Source organism: Hyalella azteca, unplaced genomic scaffold, assembly GCF_000764305.2.
Source record: "Hyalella azteca isolate HAZT.00-mixed unplaced genomic scaffold, Hazt_2.0.2 contig10952, whole genome shotgun sequence".
In the NCBI taxonomy this organism is placed as follows: domain Eukaryota; kingdom Metazoa; phylum Arthropoda; class Malacostraca; order Amphipoda; family Hyalellidae; genus Hyalella; species Hyalella azteca.
The window spans coordinates 27858-46554 of NW_025940969.1; the positions used below are offsets into that span (position 1 = coordinate 27858).

The following is an 18697-nucleotide window of genomic DNA, read 5'->3' on the forward strand; positions in this document are numbered from 1 at the left end:
CTACAAAATGGAGGGTGATTCAAATATGACTTTACTACCGATCAATAGAGAATAATTAGTACTACTTCCTTATGTCACAAAAATTTAGGTAAGTCGCATGCATAATGGACATCGATGTACAACATTTTCCTCTTTCATAACTGAAGTTTTACAAAATTTACATATATTTTGTAACTGTAGGAATATTGTAAATAAATAGCTGAAAAAAGCATAAAAAATTAAGATCGATATTTCATGTACGAACGGAGTTATAATGACTATGCGTAGTGATAGAATCCCATAGGGATCCAGCATAGCCTGCCTGAGGGCTTGCGGTTCTCAATCTGAGCCTTAATGTTTACATCTTTCATAAAGTTTTCCGCGGTCGTATATCTGTTCCCATTGTGATTTGTTTTGCGTCATATTTTCCTCGGCTTCTACTGATGGTCTTATTTTGTTGTTGTTGTGCACAACCCTTGCTGAGTAATTTGTTTAAGTTTGGGTGCAAGCTTTTGTCATCTTTCAAACACTTCGGCAGGCCCGTGACCCGCCTGTCTGGCTTTGTGACGGTTACCTCTTAAAGAATTATCAGCTAAAATTAAAACTTTACTCGACCAATTCCTTAAAGTCCTATTAAACTTTGGTTGGCGGGTTCCGTTGAAATCTCTAACTTGACTTTGAGCTTTGTTTTAGCTCAAACTGCCACGGTGTTCAAGCTTTGTGGTGCATAATAATTTGCAGCACAGTGGCGACCATTAAAATTGTTAACTGTTGCGGTTTGAAACCACATTAATGCAGCCGCGTTTAAACTTTCGAATGAAAATCGCGGACTACCATTATATATATATTTCTAAAAGCATTTCTAAAAGTTCTTCTACATGTTCTATTTCTTCTTCTACATTTACACTTATTTTTGATTTAATAAGGTGAGCTATACCTTGAAATATAAATAGTATATTAAATCTCATAATCGTTCAGAGCGACGTTCTCTGAACCTCATAATCATTTGCTGCCATTCAAGGCAGCGTGGTTTAACCTTATGCGTTTCTTCACCCAGTATAACTTCCTCAAAATGTCAAGTCTTGGTCCAATAAGCTGAACTGGATTCTGCTTATTAGTTTTGCATTACGTCCAAATACAAGCCACAAATATGACTCACTGTAATTCAAGAAGATACTACAATAAATCTTTTTCAACACAATTATTCATATTATCATTCAACAATCTTCACTGTCTAATTAACTAATTTTCTTGTAGTGGCTTATGTTATTAATATTTTGATGCTTGAGGTCAATAATGGTTTTCAAAGCTCCAGAGAGATAACAGGATAGTATGAGATAACAAATCAATAGTGATAACAGGATAGTTAGAGATAAGAAATTGCAACCAGTGAAAATATACTTGCCGACTCAGAAGAATTGTACATTTAGAATGTTAGAGACGTATCAGGTCTTCTACCTGGTACACTGAATTTTGTACTTTTTATTAATCATAATTGCTCAGTTTTTTCTTATAGAAACATGTGCTTACTTTTGCGTCTATTCTTCTGACTCCAATCTGAATGGCTTCATTCCCTTGAGTTTCTGAGGTCTGTGCTTAAAAAAATAAGCCAAGTGTTGAAGGATTGCAAACGCTTTGAGATTCATGCTCATGTGATTTATTTACTATGTTCCAGAAATTATTGATGATTTAGGTTCTGAACAAAAAATCCCATTGGTATAACTTGTGCCTAGTTTTGTGTTATAACTCCATCATCAACCAATCCGTTTACAATGGCGTCCATCAGTCAAGCATATTCTCTTCTTGGACAATTTTCATCTAATCATCTGAAGAGGGTCAATATTTTGGCCTTTTATAATACCACAAATGTGAGAAACGTCTTTATTGGTGCAATTACTTGCTCCTCATCCAAAACCAGCATGTTTAATCGCATGCTACCACTGCCTACTTTGGCTGCCAATGCTGCAAGACATAACTGCCGCTACCTGGGGACAAGCTCAGAAGCTGCTGCTGCTGGGGCTGCCACTACCAAGCCTTCACCTGTGAAGAAAGAAATCCTGAAAGAATATTCTGAAATTCCTGGCCCTTCACCACTTCCCCTCGTAGGGAACACTCTCTTCTTTATCACTCATAAGGGTATGTTTTCTCGAAGTACTTTCATTGTACTGTGCAAATGTAAATGTCGTTCATATCCCAACATTTCTATATATGGGTGGAACTTACATTGATATATTGCCAGTTGACTACCTTTCATTATGTTTTTCACACTTGATTGTATATTGATCTTGATATTTTGTTGTCATTTAAAACTAATTGTTGGTTAAGACCTTCATTCACATTATTTTCTTCATGTCATTGGCATTGAACGATTTCAAGTTTTCAACTTCATTCATTTTAGGCATGAAATTTTGAAGCCCTGCATGGCCCTCCATTGTTGGTAATTTTCGTCAGGGCTGTTATGTTGGGCAAATTTTGCCTCTAATGTGCTAGGCTCCACGCCGCTCTAAATAATTTGTTAACTACAAGCTCCTATGCTGAACCCGGTTTTTCTTTAGGCCTCCCAACAGAATTAATATTTCCTGGGAAGATTCTTAGGAGCTAATTTTCATATCACATTAGTATGATAGTCTGAGCAATATAGTATAGTATAGTATCTTCGGCATTTAAAGAATAGGCCTGGATAGGCCTGTCGCCGATTCTTGTACTTTTCTTGACTAGACTGGCCGTTTGATCACTTTTCAACGGACGGCAGATTTAAAATAGTTTCTAGATGTCAGTTGTTCCGTAGGGCACTTGGCATTTTAAGACTAAACATATGCTCATGCATGGCCTTGTCTAGTCTGTCCTTGAACGCGTTCAAACTCGGAGCATCAACAATATCTTCAGGGAGGCTGTTCCACATGTCAGTGACTCGAAGCGAGAAGAAATGTTGTCGCGTGGATAAGTTGCACCGCAGTTTTTTTTTAGTTTATAGCTGTGGCCCTTGGTGTTGGTTCTTGTTTCAAATTCTAGTAATCCTTCTGGGACCTTGTACAAACCANTTCTCAGCCATCGAAATATCTTCTTTCTTAATTGTTTAATGATTTCCGGGTTCCTTCACTGAGATTTAGCTAGGGTCTCTCACAGCAATAAATCACCGGAAACAATAAATCACCGGAAACAAGCCTGTTTAACACAACCGTCCGACGGTAGTAAAGATCCGGAAGTACAGCACATATGATGGCATAACCATTGAGACACGGATGTGGTTTGGTGGGCATGAAGAAACGACGCTTTTCTTTTGGTAATTTTACTTGCTATCGTTGGTGACAATGGTGACGTAAGTAACATGGTGACGTAAGCTGGAAATAAGATTTAATATTTGTTAATAGGTCGAGAAAGACATGCATGAAACACACTAAGTAGGGTCTGGACTCCCATTGGTTAGGCTTAACTAATAACGATGTAGCTGAGCGTTGTTAATTGACTACTCGATGACAATATTGCGACTGGCATGACAGGAATGGTTTATGTCAGCATGGTCAATTGCGCAGTATATTATTACTTACTTACACAAGGCGGTTTTGGCAAGCAAGCAATTCCGACGATAGCTACGTTTACCAATTTCAGAGAGTTAAGCCAGATACACCTATTATTGGCGTTTCCTTGCTTATGCTTGCATTTACCAACGCTAAGTGGGCTTTGAAATCAATTAATATGTAGGTATTAATTAAAGCGCCAACTCTTTGTTGGGCTTTGATTACGATCAGTGCCAACGGCTGCGGTTGAGCTTGAACTACGATTACGATATCTGAAATCGTGAAATAAGAGATTAAGTTTAAAGGAAAATATCTTAAAATTACCTAATATGCTTCAAATCAAAAGAGACTCAATGAAACGCAACTCCGCAGGAACCAGGAAGGTTTGATGAAGCGGTGAAGAAAGTAGTCTCCCTTAAAACTTTTCTCTAAGATTGAGTCGAAGAAAACGGACGGAATTTTTGCTATGTGGCTACGTAACATTCAAATAGGTCACAACAGCAAAAATGAGGCAAATGGCCTCATGAATATCAAATCACTACAGGATTGCTTTATACTAGGACCAAGTCTCACAATTTCTCCTATCGTGGTCACGGGCTCGAAAAGATGACGTCACGGCACCGAATCGCGGGGTGCATTGTGGGATCACCCGCCATATTTGTAGCATGGCCTAGCTTTTGCCTACGTGTTAAATCTATTAGGCTCGTCTCTTTTCGGAGTTTATGCTTGAAGATGGGACGCTACACAGAGAGAAAATTTCGGCGCCTTAAGCATATCAGTAGGTGATGCACTTGCGAGCTTCGATGCACTTAAATTTGTGCGGCTAACGCCGCGCGGCCATTGGTCAGTGCGCCGCACGGCCATTGGTCAGTGCGCCGAGTGCTCTCACAGTGCATCGTACTGATATACGTATCGTTTATCAGTTTACCAGCCGCGAATATCTATGATATACGTTACAAGATATTTTCCGGGGGCAAAATCTTTTACTTAATTGCCGCTAGATAAGCTACATAAGTAAGAATAAAATGTAATAATATTTACAGATCAGATTACATTGTCATGATCCATTATCCTCACCTTGGCCGCAATGACAGTGTTGTTGCAGTTGGCTGGTTTGTGTGAAGACCATAATGATTTTCTTTTGTTCTATAATATCTAATGTTTCGCGGTCTTTGCATTGCCTTTCAATTTCATTATTAATTTGTTCTGCAAAATGTCGAGGTTTCCGGTAAATTGGTGTTGTTGGTCAGATTCTGTGGTCTGAGGTATCACCCATCCTGCACCCATCCATCATCAAATTGCTTGAAAGCTTCAAGCGTCTGGTATGCGTTGAATTCTTGCAATGTGTTTTGGCTGACGCCAAATACCAAATATTTTTTGTAAGTCACCGTGTGAAACGGGAGGCAGGCTGCAAAAAAATCTGCACACCGCTGCTTTGCCGACACTTCGGAGGTATCAAAATCGTTAATGTCGAAATATTTTCTTAAATACTTTTCTCTCGCAGAAGGAAGGAGCTTTTGACAATAGCTTTATCCTTTCTGTTTTTTTTTTCTTTCCTTCTCCATTGCCACCAAAACACCCAAATGTGTAGGAGCGAGAGTATGCTAAGGCGCGAATGGGCTACAAAGATGGCGGCGTAGCAACGCGGCTAACATGGAAACGCGGGAGCTTGGCGAGCCCGATAAGTGCTTGTACACGGGGACGGTACTGGCGGCCAGTAGATCAGATAAATGCCAAATGTCTGCCGCTTGGTGCCTATCCCGCAAGTAAGCTTAGACACGAGACAAGTTTAAGGTGCCGCCGCGCCGGTATCTAGTCGTTACCGGCACGGTGGCAACTTAAGCTTGCCTCGTGTCTAAAGGTGCTTGTACACAGGGATAGTGCAGACGGCTAGTAAATCTGGCTAGTGTCGGTCGCTTGGTGACCATCCGGCTAGTAAGCCTGTACAGTGTACACGAAGAGAGTATAAGGTGCCGCTATCTTCTCGTTCGCGTCGTTAAAAGCCAACTCAGTGCGTCTTTAAAAGCCATCGAGTGAGGTCTGCGAAGATGGATAGTGGGAACACCTTCAACAACTCGAGTCTGTACGTCGTTTTTATACTCTTTATTCTAACCTTTAAAAATGCAACGTCGGGAACAACTAAACCCTGACTAATACGGTCTTCTTCCAGTTTCAAATACTCGTTTCTCTCTTCATTTTGTTGGAGTAACCGTCATGGCAAACGTTCAACTTTAATTCATATTTTTGGAATATTTCAAAGAACACCCACTCGCTCGAGCTCTGTTGGGGCACTGGTGTGATGAGGTTGAGTGTTGACCAGGGTTGCCGAGGGAACCGTTTGGCGACTCGCTGCATTCATCAAAGAATAATTTCGTTGATTTTTGCGATTTTTCCTCGCACTTGTTGAGTGCTCGTCGAAGAGAGTGAAGAATTTAGGAAAGAATAGACAAGGATAGGAAAACTTTGTGCGTTGAATCTGACTGACTCGCTGCATTCATCAAAGAATAATTTCGTTGATTTTTGCGATTTTTTCCACGCACTTGTTGAGTGCTCGTCGAAGAGAGTGAAGAATTTAGGGAAGAATAGACAAGGATAGGGAAACTTTGTGCGTTGAATCTGACGAATGACGAACGACGTCACACATTGCTTAGATCTTATTCTTTATCAGCTGTTACTTATATATATAAATATATATATAGATGCATCCAGTTCACCTATAAGCTGGCATAAGCTAGGTATAAAAGATGATTTAGCGAGGAAAACTGAAATCTGTTAAAGGCAAGGTTGCTCGCTTAGCAACCTTGCCTTTATCACTCTGACACCTGTAGACCACTTTTTTATACTTATGATGGCTACATTTTTTTTATGTATTCTGCTCGTGACTTGGCTGCAGCTTTGGGTTAATCACTATCTATTGAATGATTAAATACCTTAGTGATTACTATGCGTTACGCAGAATTTCATAGGACTGCACAATAATTTCCGCTTATTTCATTGCATAGTGAATTTTAGTAAGGGCTATAATAAAGTACACGAATTGTGCACGAATCTACAAGTGGCAATCCTATTATACTATTGACAATTTCCCCTGACCTAAATATCTTACACATTATGATGATCATTTGATATTAGAATCATGTGAAACAATGTTATAATAGGTTTTTAACAGTGCTATGACTTGATTATAGCATGCAGACATCACTTTATACTTACATTTCTTTGTAACACAGTAACAGTACTGTTCACAACACGACATACACATAGGCATATAATGTTAACTGAATACTTTGACTCAGTGAGATGTTCAGCCCCTTCTTTTCTCATCATCCATTCACTCCAATATTATTAATTACATTCCTTGTATTTAAAAACTATTCCTTCATTTGGCAAATGGCCACAGGGCATAATTGGGTAATCTTTCTCACTGCAGAATTTGACCCTAGCAACTACTACAAATTTTGGGGGGCTCTCATACAAGAATATGGCAGCATTGTGAAGCTCCAGACCATTGGCATGCCCCCCATGGTGGGCACCACCAACCCTGATGACATTGAGGTCTTCCTTAAGAGTACTCTGGAGAACCCTATCCGCATAGGCTTTGCAAGCCTCAAGAGCGTCCGCCTGCGTGCCAAAGACAACTACTTCAACAAAAAGACCGGCCTCCTACCTGAGTGAGGATGCCTTACTAATCTGAGATGTATTAAAAAATATGCTAAATTGTTTATACCTCGTTCATTTGAATTATTCATAGTTTGTATAGTAAGTACACTACTCGTGCCTAATTTGCACTGGTTGGCCGACAGAAGGTCTTAAGATTTGTGTACTGCAGGACTATATGAGTGATCAGAAGAGGAGGGGATCATGACTGATTTTTTCCGAATCAAAAAGAATAACAAACTAATTTTTGTTATGTATGTAGAGATATATACCTGTTTTACATGCTTGAAAAACTATCTTCTATGTAGTAAATAAGTGTTAAGGAAATGGTTTGCAATAATATAGCGTCTCCTTGTCATACATATATATCATATAGCGTCTCCTTCCCCGCTCAACTACTGTCGAAATGTATTGGTAAGTTAGGCTCACAAGTTATTTCATTCCCTGACATTTAAAACTAGCAAACCAGCTGTCATGTATGGTACTTATATTATTTTATCTCAAAGATTGTGTTAATTTCCTGTCAAAAATCCACCAGGAACGGCGATGAGTGGTGGCGGCTCCGTAGCCGCGTGCAGNATGCTAGTGGGGTGCTGGTGTTGGTTGGAGGGCAGGTGTTGGTTGGGGAGGGCAGGTGATGTGGTGACGCAGTCGTCAGTGTGCCACGCAGGAGGTTGCCTGCTAGGCTTGTATCACTTGTTTACGGCTAATGATTGTCAGTGACAACGTACCTTAGCGCTGATTCTGCATTATCATCGCAGGATCGACCTACTGCAGGCCGAGACCGGACAAGTGCCTGCAGACTTCCTGCAGGAGCTCTACAAGTGGGCCCTGGAATGTGAGTACGGCCTTCGTTTAGAGAGGCGTGTGGTCAGGGGCAGTGTGCATTGTTTTCTCAGGCGTCTCCTGAGATCGTTGCCACGGTCCATGAGCCCTAATCGTTAGCGGTAATACGATAACATTAAACACCGTCCGGTTATGGTGCGTTGTTGCTCGTAAAGTTTTGATTATTGGGCTGGCGACAACGAGATAAGAAGGTTCAATATTAGGTCGCCACGAGTTACTGTCCTTTTCGGTGCGGATGTGCGACCGCCACGGTCAAACACAAGCTCTGCTTCCTTGACATTTTTCTCGTCCATCTCCTAACTTTCGACTCAGCATCATATCATATCATATAGTGATGTAGGCGCTGAAGAATAGGCCTGATGTGGCTTCTCACAGAATCTTGTACTTTTCGTGACTTGTTCACAGGAGATCAGAATGCAGGTCCTTTAATCGCATCTTCAAAACTGACGAAAGTTTGAAATAGCTACTAGACTTCCACCGGGTTCGATATGGTGCTAGGCATTTCAAGTCTGAACATATACTTTTCCATAGCTATATCTAGTCTGTTCTCGAACGCGTTTATACTCGGAGCGTCAACGATATAATTGGGGAGGCTTGTTCCACATGCCGGTGATTCGAAGCGAGAAGAAATGTTGTCCCGTGGATGAGTTGCAACGCATTTTTTTAAGTTTATAGTTGTGGCCCCTGGTTTTGGTTCTTGTTTCAAATTCTAGTAATCCTTCTGGGACCTTGTATAAACCATGAGTATACTTGATACTTCAAGGAGGTCCCCACGCAGACGTCGATAACAGAGGCTTGGAGGCTTCATAATCTTTAATTTTTCTTTATAGGACTTGCCCTTCAAGCCTGGAATTATCCATGTTGCATGTCTTTGAACACTCTCTATTAAATTTTTGTTCTTTTCAAGTCTCGGTGACCACACGGCGTTCCCAAACTCTAGGTTCGGGCACACGACAGCAACAAACAACCGATTCATCGCTTATGCATCTATAGGAACTCATATGAGCGTCTGATCAGTCCAAGAAGTTTGTTGGATTTATTAGCTTGCGTTTCAAAATGTTTAGAAAATTTCAGCTCCTAGTGGACATAAAATCCCAAATCTTTTTCCACACTAGACTTTTCATTCATTATTCTCTCGTTGCAACCATATCTTCTCATACTGTAACCTTGCTTTTCATTCCTCTTTCCGTGATGAAGTACTTTACACTTGTCAGCATTAAAACTCAGCTGTCACTTGTAAGCCAGTTAACTTAACTGTCAAGATCTTGCAATATTGCGCTTTATTTGACGCATCCTTCACTGTGTTATAAACTTTTGTGTCGTCGGCATACATAAGGGCGAAGTCCTGCGGTGGATCAGGAACTTCTTAATTGGGCGACGGCAACGAGTCTGTGTAAAAGGCAATCAATCAGACTGGGCGTTGGTAATTAGCGGTGTGCCACAGCGTAGCGTCCTTGGCCCCATCTTGTTCGTTGCTTATATTAGTGACCTCCCAGGTGAAGTTTCAAGTGCGTCCATTTGCAAAATTTACGCTGATGACACCAAAGTTTACGCGGCAATAGATCTCCCAGACGACAGAATCGCACTTCAGAAGGATCTGCACAATTTAGTGGACTGGGCGGATCGATGGCAGCTTCAGTACAACGCCGACAAGTGTCATGTGCTCCGTATTGGAAATAAGAGAGAAAAGTTCACTTATGAAATGAGAGAGCATGGCTCAAACAATGTAACCGTTTTGCAGAGGTCTGTGCTGGAGAAGGATCTTGGTGTGAACGTTGACAATGAGCTGAGGTTCTCGAGGCACATTGAAATCCAGATTAATAAGGCGAACAGTATTCTAGGTCTGATTAGAAGATCATTTGAATTTCTGGACGCTCCGACAATGAAAACACTATTTGTGGTACTCGTTAGACCACACCTTGAGTTTTGCAACGTTGCCTAAACTTGAGAAAGACAAGAAACTTATTGAAGGTGTTTTGAGGAGAGCAACTCGAGTCGTCCCAGGATTTAAGGATGTGGCTTATGGGCAGCGCCTGGAGAGGATGAACATTCCTATTATGGCATATAGGAGAACTCGTGGCGACCTTATAGAAACTTACAAATACACTCGTAGCTATTACCGGAATGAGAATTTATTAACGCTAGACACGGAAGGAATCACCAGAGGTCATCGGTTTAAAATAAAGAAACCAAGGTGTAATACTACTGCGAGGTGGCACTTCTTCTGCCATCGCGTGGTTGATCGGTGGAACGGCCTACCAGTGGAGGTTGCCGAGGCGACAACCCTGAACGCCTTCAAGAATCGACTTGGCTCGGTTATGCGTAGTTATATGTACAGTGTGGAGGAGCCTCCCACCAGAGTGCGACCACTGGACAATCGGACTGGGCGCTCTTAGGGAGCGTGCGTTGCCGAAATTTTTTTACTTGACGTGGCCATGTGGCCATTTTTTAGCAGTTTGTGTTTGAATGTAAGACGACGAGACTCGATGACAGGCCCTTGTCGGCCTAATCATCTGCGTCGATTCATGCTATGCTAAGCTTTACATGAAGCACACGTTTGACACTACTTCTGGCAGATCGTTTATAAAAGCAAAGAACAAAATAGGCCCAAAAATGCTTCATTGTGGCACGCCACTACGCGTTGATGCCCAGTCTGACACGGTTCCGTTAATACTGACACGTTATCGTCTACCTACTAGAAAATCTCTGATCCATTGGAGTACGTTTCCCTCTATTCCTAAAGACTTCACTTAATGCAACAGCCACTCATGCGGAACACTGTCAAATGCTTTAGCAAAATCGAAGTGCAATGCATCCACTGGCTCCCTTTCGTCCAGCAGGCGAGTCCAATCGTTCAACGTAGACAAGAGGTTAGTGGTGCAGGATCTACCGGCAATAAAGCCATGTTGGCAGTCTTATGGAAGATGGTGAACAGTCAAGTGATCCTCACAAACTACACTTTTCATACTGACAGGGCGATTGTTATAGGACAGTGGCAACTTTTGTCACCTTTTTTGAACAATGGTGTTATTTGAGCTTCTTTCCAATCGGTCAGCAAAGTTCCTTCGTTCAATATTTTTTGAAAGAATACTGTCAATGGGCCGGCCAGGACGGTTGCTAATTCTTAGAGCAATCTAGGATGGAAGCTGTCTGGTCCACATGACTTGTTGGGATTTAGAGCAACCATGCGCTTAAGAACCTCTTCCCGTATTTCAAAACCTTTTAACTTCGAGCCGGCTGGGAGCTTCTCAATATCTGAAATACTGTTCAAGTTCTCAACTATGAACTCACTGCTAGAGAACTGATTAAGAACGTTAGCCTTGCCCTCATCAGAGGATATCTTTCGCTGGTCTACTTTCAAATCAGAAATAGCCTGCCGTCGTTTGTCTTACACTTCGAACTAGCGTACAAGAAGAAGGCTTTCGGATTATTTTTGGCATTTTCAGCAATATTTTTTACGAAGTTTTCCACTGCAGAGCGACTGACTTCTTTAGCTTGAATTCGAGCTTTTGCATACGGTACAGGTTATAATCAGCATCGCTGCGAGTTCGCAAAGAACGCTTGTAGGCTTCCTTCTTGGTCTTTAGCTGAGCTATAGCTGTACTGCTCATCCACTGTGACTTTTTGACTACTCCGAGCTTAATCTTAGGTACACACGCATGAACTACCGACATAATCGTGGCTTTGAGAAATGACCATGAATCAGCCGCATACATGTCCTTAATACCTGTCTCTTATACACATCTAGATGTGTATAAGAGACAGGAGTACGGCCTTCGGTTAGAGAGGCGTGTGGTCAGGGGCAGGGTGCATTGTTTTCTCAGGCGTTTCCTGAGATCGTTGCCACGGTCCATGAGCCCTAATCGTTAGCGGTAATACGATAACATTAAACACCGTCCGGTTATGGTGCGTTGTTGCTCGTAAAGTTTTGATTATTGGGCTGGCGACAACGAGATAAGAAGGTTCAATATTAGGTCGCCACGAGTTACTGTCCTTTTCGGTGCGGATGTGCGACCGCCACGGTCAAACACAAGCTCTGCTTCCTTGACATTTTTCTCGTCCATCTCCTAACTTTCGACTCAGCATCATATCATATCATATAGTGATGTAGGCGCTGAAGAATAGGCCTGATGTGGCCTCTCACAGAATCTTGTACTTTTCGTGACTTGTTCACAGGAGATCAGAATGCAGGTCCTTTGATCGCATCTTCAAAACTGACGAAAGTTTGAAATAGCTACTAGACTTCCACCGGGTTCGATATGGTGCTAGGCATTTCAAGTCTGNGATAAGTCAAACCAGCATAGTAAAAAGTGAGAAATTAGGGACCCACAAACATATACGTGCGTCCTCGATCACGGCCACAGAGCAACTCCCAATAGTAAAGGTGCGATAAGGAAGATTTACTTCTATTCTCACTATATAAGGCATATTAATTTTATTTGTCACTAATTACGTTTCTTTTGCGGCCGTGTTGCGACATAAGCCGTCCGATGTTGCGTGAGAGCAAATATTGACCGAAGGTTTTTTATTCCAGTTTTGCACCTGATTTTTTATTTATTTAATTATAAATCTATTTAATAATTATTGATTTGTGCGCAGGCATCGGGCTGGTGGCGCTGAATCGCGAGCTGGGCTGCCTGGAGCCCAACATCAGCCCAGACGCGCTGCCCGTGCAGCTCATCCGTCACGTCAACGATCTTTTCTCCGCCCTCAACGAAACTGAAGTGAACTTTCATTTCTGGAAGTATTTCCGCACGGCGTCGTACACGAAACTCGAGGAGTCGCACGCCGCCTTCCTCGAGTTAGTGCACTTGGTGTGTGTGTGTAGAGCTGGTATGCGCGTCTGACGTGTGCAGCTTGTGTGTGCAGTTGGTATGTGCTGCTGGTGTGTTCTTATCTCAGCTCATCATATCTCCTGGTATCATATGTGCATTCTTTATCATAACGTTAGGTGCGTCACATGAACGTCACAAATCTCAAACTTTGGTTCAATGTTTGTTACCCAACAACTTTGGATTGTCCGGCATGCGGCACTGATAGCCATGAAGTCAATTTGCCAAGAAAGTGGAGAAACATTAATTTCTTCTGCGTTAACAATAGCAGTCGTGTTGTTGGAATGTGTAACTTTTCTATCTTTGACTCCGCTCCTGAAATGCTGCGATAATTAACAGGAACTTGGTAGTGCACATGACTTTTTTTTTATTATTTTATCACTGGAGATTTTACTAAGGCGAGGAATGATAAGATAGATTAAAATAATTTGGAATAAATAATCTTACGCTCATCGAGTCTCAAAAGTAACCAATGTCCTCAGATGCATTCTACTGCGCCTTGTCATTAATCCAAGACTCTTTGTGCGATCCATAAGTAAATACTGTTTGTCCTCTAATTTGCATACTGGAACTTGTTAAATGTTATCATATTTTAGGAAAAATTGCAACATTCCAATGCTAAAGTTAACCAAATGACACTTGTATATAGAATAATTGATACAGTGCTGCTTCAGTACTAATATTGTTTTGAAGAATCTGGATAGAGCAAAAGATTTTACGGAATTTCCCTGTGTCTGGCAATGATGCTATGTTTACGACCTCACGAATGTCCTCAGACTCGCGGCTGGGGCGATACGGGAGGCCGAGGCCCGCCTGGAGGAGGCCAAGGCTCTGGGGGACCCCGACCGCCAGCTCACCATCATGGAGACCTTCCTAAACACGGAGGGCCTCAGCCGCAGCGACGTCGCCACCATGATCCTCGATATGCTCTTCGCCGGCGTAGACACGGTGGGGACCGGGACATACTGCCATATGGGGCCAGCCTTATGTTGTCCTCAGTAGCGTAGACACGGTGGGGATCGGGACATACTGCCATATGGGGCCAGCCTCATATTGTCCTCAGTGGCGTAGACACGGTGGGGCCCGGTACATAATGCCATATGGGGCCAGCCTCATATTATTTGAGGACACTTGGGCACTGAGGGACGTTCATGTGATCCGCATCAATCATGAGCTTATCCAGAATAACATTCACTATTTTGTTTTAATACTCATCAGGCTATTGTCATCGACGAATTTATAGCTGACGCAAAATGGAATTAACGTTCGTATTATCCTAGGTCTTGGTTTTCTTTCAATTTCCAGACCTCTCACACGGTAGCCTTCGCCCTGTACCTGCTGGCGCGCAACCCCGAGGTGCAGCGGAGCCTGCAGCGGCAGGTGGACGCCGTGGTGAGGAAGGGCGAGCCCCTCACGCCGGAGCACCTCGCCGCCCTCAGCTGCATCGTCAACGCCGTCAAGGAGACCCTCAGGTGCCCTCCAAACAGCTGACATTGCGGTCAGATACAGCGCTAGCTGTACAAAACTAACTTTGCCTAAGGAGAACATCAAATCGTGAACGACGCTTCTAAGATATTGCGCACATTTTCTGTTCGTTTCCGCTGTCTCTGCGATGCGTGTTTGCGTCTCCCACTCGAAATGTTGCTTATTTTTTAGATTAATTAACAGATGCTCGTACCTGACGTGAGATCCGCTTTATGAATGATTTGTTTGGCTGAACAATTTTAAATATAGAATTCAATTTAACTCTATATTTATGGCAGCAAAAGCTCCAGTTAACGGCTGCTGTTTTGTGCCTGGTCGCTCTTTTATGCTGTTAATTTCCGATTCACACAGGATCTCGTCAGTATTTTTCCATCCGCACACACAGAATATTATACGTTTATTGCTGAACAACCGTCATGACTGCCAGGCGGAAAAAGTTTGTATCTTAAATTCAGAGTGAATTCTTTTTGCAGACTGTATCCCCTGACTTTGGGGAACGCTCGTGTACTGACGCACGACATCGTCATGTCGGGCTACAAGGTCCCCGCTGGGGTGAGTGTCGGGCTACAAGGCCCCCGCTGGGGTGAGTATCGGGCTACAAGGTTCCCGCCGGGGTGAGTGTCAGGCTACAAGGTCCCCGCTGGGGTGAGTGTTGGGCTACAAGGTCCTCTTCGGGGTGAGTGTCGGGCTACAAGGTTCCCGCTGGGGTGAGTGTCGGGCTACAAGGTCCCCGCCGGGGTGAGTGTCGGGCTACAAGGTCCCCGCTGGGGTGAGTGTCGGGCTACAAGGTTCCCGCTGGGGTGAGTGTCGGGCTACAAGGTCCCCGCTGGGGTGAGTGTCGGGCTACAAGGTCCCCGCTGGGGTGAGTGTCGGGCTACAAGGCCCCCGCCGGGGTGAGTGTCAGGCTACAAGGTCCCCGCTGGGGTGAGTGTCAGGCTACAAAGTCCCCGCCAGGGTGAGTATTGGGCTACAAGGTCCCCGCCGGGGTGAGTGTCGGGCTATAAGGTCTCTGCCGGGGTGACTGTTGGGCTTCAAGGTCCCCGCTGGGGTGAGTCCTGGGCTACAAGGTTCCCGCCGGGGTGAGTGTCCGGGCTACAAGGTCCCCGCTGGGGTGAGTTTCGGGCTACAAGGTCCCCGCTGGGGTGAGTGTCGGGCTACAAGGTCCCCGCTGGGGTGAGTGTCGGGCTACAAGGTTCCCGCGCCATGAATCGTGCTACTGTACACACAACAAATGCTGGGCGAGCTTCTTTCATGTCTAAAATTATTCTGCATAGACTGGCACGTTAATCTAGTGCGTCATAAAGTTTAAAAAAAAATTCATGCCGGTAACCAAATATTTTTCCATTTAAATGTCGGATTAATTTTGCATTAAAGATATCGGAATTGACCTAATGTCACTCCTCTAAGCCTATGATATACATATTATCACCTGATTTTGTTTTTATGTGGCAATAAACCCAGGCTGAAGCTTGCAACGCTTCAAACTTGCGTAAAACGCTTTTTTGGAAGAGCGTAGTTTGTTATATTTGTTTTGAGTTTTCTAATTGTTCGAATGCTGAAGTCTTTCATATCCTTAAGTATTTTAACCCGAGAGGATTTCTTAGAGTTTTTGTTGTCTCCTTTTTATTTTTCCTTCACCATACGGTGCCTCTACCCCTGCCTAGTAGCTCGTGCATTTCCAGGCGCGTGCGCCATGCTTCTTCGATCTTGTTTGACGGAATCATAATTTGAACTTAATCTGCGTTTCATGTACTGAATATTATTGGAGCGCAATTGTGCATCATTGTCACCGTAAGAAGTTCATCCAAAAGCAACCTTAATGTTCATCTCATATGTTTTCGATGACAATCAACCTAATATTTTCCTGTATTTGCAACATCAGTCAGAAGCACAAGTTTTAGATATGCTTTTGTTGCAGACGCTGGCCATGGGCTTCAACTCTGTGATATCCCGCATGGAGGAATACTTTCCTCGGCCCCTGGAGTTCCTGCCGGAGCGGTGGCAGCGCGACCGCCCCTACGGCGCCATCCATCCCTTCGCGTCGCTGCCCTTCTCCCACGGCACCAGGATGTGCATCGGCAAGCGTTTGGCCGAGCAGGAGATATACACCTTCCTCATCAGGGTGAGAACTGTGATCCAGTGTTGTGGCGGACCTGTTGTCGGGAGGAGCACTCAAGGATCTTCTCTAGCTTACTTGTTTGAATTAAATAAGTTTACGTGCGTATATAGTAAGGAATAGTATGAGACGAACAGAGTGTTTGATTCTTTGTAAGTAACTTCATGGCACGGGTTCATGTCGTGTTGACATATTCTTATTTCATTAAGCGTCACCAAAGCGCCAGTTCCTCGTTACTCTCCCTGCGCCCTCATGGCCAGCAATCTGCACGCATCCATGCAGTCTTGGGAGTCGTTCCATTTGATCGTTTTGCTCTTGTATCAGTTCTAGCGGTACCTCTGAGACGTCCATGACGTGCTCTGGTTCAATTAATCTCCCTACGCTCCTTTGTTAAATTCTATTTTTTTCCCTAATGTAATGTATTCAAACAACATCATTCATGTTTAAAATGAAATGCGTGCCCTTGAGCGTTAGCCCTCTTAACTGGGTTCTGAAATCCTATGTTTCACTTTCCCTTCATGTTATTTTGTCGCGCATGAATGGTGGGATTACTAAGAGTTCACTGTTACTGACGTTCTTCTATTCAGCACCGCGTCTCGTATTTTCCTTTTACTGCGTGACGTCACTTCACTTATCATATTTCTCAAAAATGGACTGGACTTTCCCCACCATGTTCCCATGGTGTTCTAACATATCCCGATCCTGCTCAGTAGATACTGTATTATGTGAAAACTTACGGACGCCTCAGAAAATTGATATCTTAGCACTGCCTTTCTAGCCAGTCTCTTAAACACGCTTCTACTGGACAATCTATACCGCCAGGTGCCCTTCCGTGTTCTCTTCAAAAGTCCCTAGTCTCTGCATTCAAAGTAATCTTGCTTTGGTTCTCCGATCTGTTACCCAGCAAAAGAGTGTGCGTTAAACTACGAAGCGTCTGTAGTTTTCTCGCTTACGGTGGCGCTCGTCCGTTCGACTAACGTCCCTCTATAGAAGTCCTTTGTTTACCTCGTACATTTTGCTCACAGCTTCTAAGTATTCATCTTACTTTTCCAAGGTGCACCAGTTGAATCCGCAGATAAATACCGATCAAATAAGTTCGCATGTATTCTCCGTCCAGGAAAGTTCAAATATTGCATTTACTTCAAGAATTTGTACGCTACTCAACAAACCTGGAGAATTAACCTTTACTTGTGACTAATATCAATGTTCAGATGTATCCAAAATCCAAAGATTTACCAATTAGTGTTAGGTAGGGCCATGAAAATTTATAAGGTATTTTGCTTCGATTTTTTTGTTGTATTCCCTGCGTTTCAGATGCTGCAGAAGTACACGGTGACGTTCGAGTCTGACGAGGAGATGGAGGTGAAGACGCAGCTTGTCCTCAAGCCCGCCACTCAGCTCGCCTTCAAGTTCCACCCGAGGAAGTGATATAGCGGTTATATACCGCGTTTCTGCGTTTAATTGGCCGTAGGCCTGTCGCCAATTCGTAACATTGTAGAACATCTAAAGCTTGTTGCGGGCTTGAACTCGAAACACTGCTTCAAATTTGCTTTGTTTAACCGTCCGGCCTCCTCGCCGATTCTGACCAGAAACTGGCGCACAGAGCTGGGATCGAACCAGCACCTCCCTGCTCCAATCTTGGTACCCTGAACTTCAAACACTAAGTCCTCACGAATTTTCCACAACTCCTGACGAGGAAATGGAGGTGAGGACGCAGCTTGTCCTCAAGCCCGCCACTCAGCTGGCCTTCAAGTTCCATCCGAGGAACTGATCCGCCCTCACGAATTAGGGTCTAATCTTGGCTTACGTTTCGTGTTGGTACATGCGGGCCCTGATTGTGGCAAGCTGTCAACAGCACGTCCTCGTATCATGCTGTCAACGGCGCGCTCGAGTATCATGCTGTCAACAGCGCGTAATGCTACAGACAAACCACAAGTGCCTTCGTCTCAGCATCATCAGTTCCTGCTGCCCTGCAGTTAACTGCCAACCTGTGTCGCAGGAGCGGACGGTAATAATCTTGTTGTAATCAGCACGAGGCGATCCGTTTAATTAGATAGGCAGTAGTTGTAAGGTGATCAGCTGGAGAGCATGCGACTTTATTGAAATATATTTAATCGCGATACTCATCCCTGCAGGTAGGCTTCCTGTATTATTCAAATATGCAGTCAAAATTTCTAAGTTTTTCATCGATCTTATTTTTATATTTAATATTAATTTATTTTGTCATTTAATATTTAATATTATATTTTATTTATTATTTCAGC

General features: G+C 43.4%; 1 protein-coding gene across 1 annotated transcript; it reads left to right on the forward strand.

Moving 5' to 3' along the window:
- The first annotated feature begins 1659 nt into the window (after positions 1–1659).
- LOC108666699 (probable cytochrome P450 49a1) lies at positions 1660–18619 on the forward strand. The gene is made up of 11 exons (XM_018153615.2): positions 1660–2115; positions 6928–7168; positions 7693–7788; positions 7916–7992; positions 12600–12801; positions 13609–13780; positions 14138–14304; positions 14791–14869; positions 16236–16439; positions 17748–17854; positions 18198–18619. The coding sequence occupies exons 1-11, from the start codon at positions 1752–1754 to the stop codon at positions 18202–18204; spliced, it is 1716 nt and encodes a 571-aa protein (XP_018009104.2). The 5' UTR covers positions 1660–1751; the 3' UTR covers positions 18205–18619.
- Positions 18620–18697: the final 78 nt, after the last annotated feature.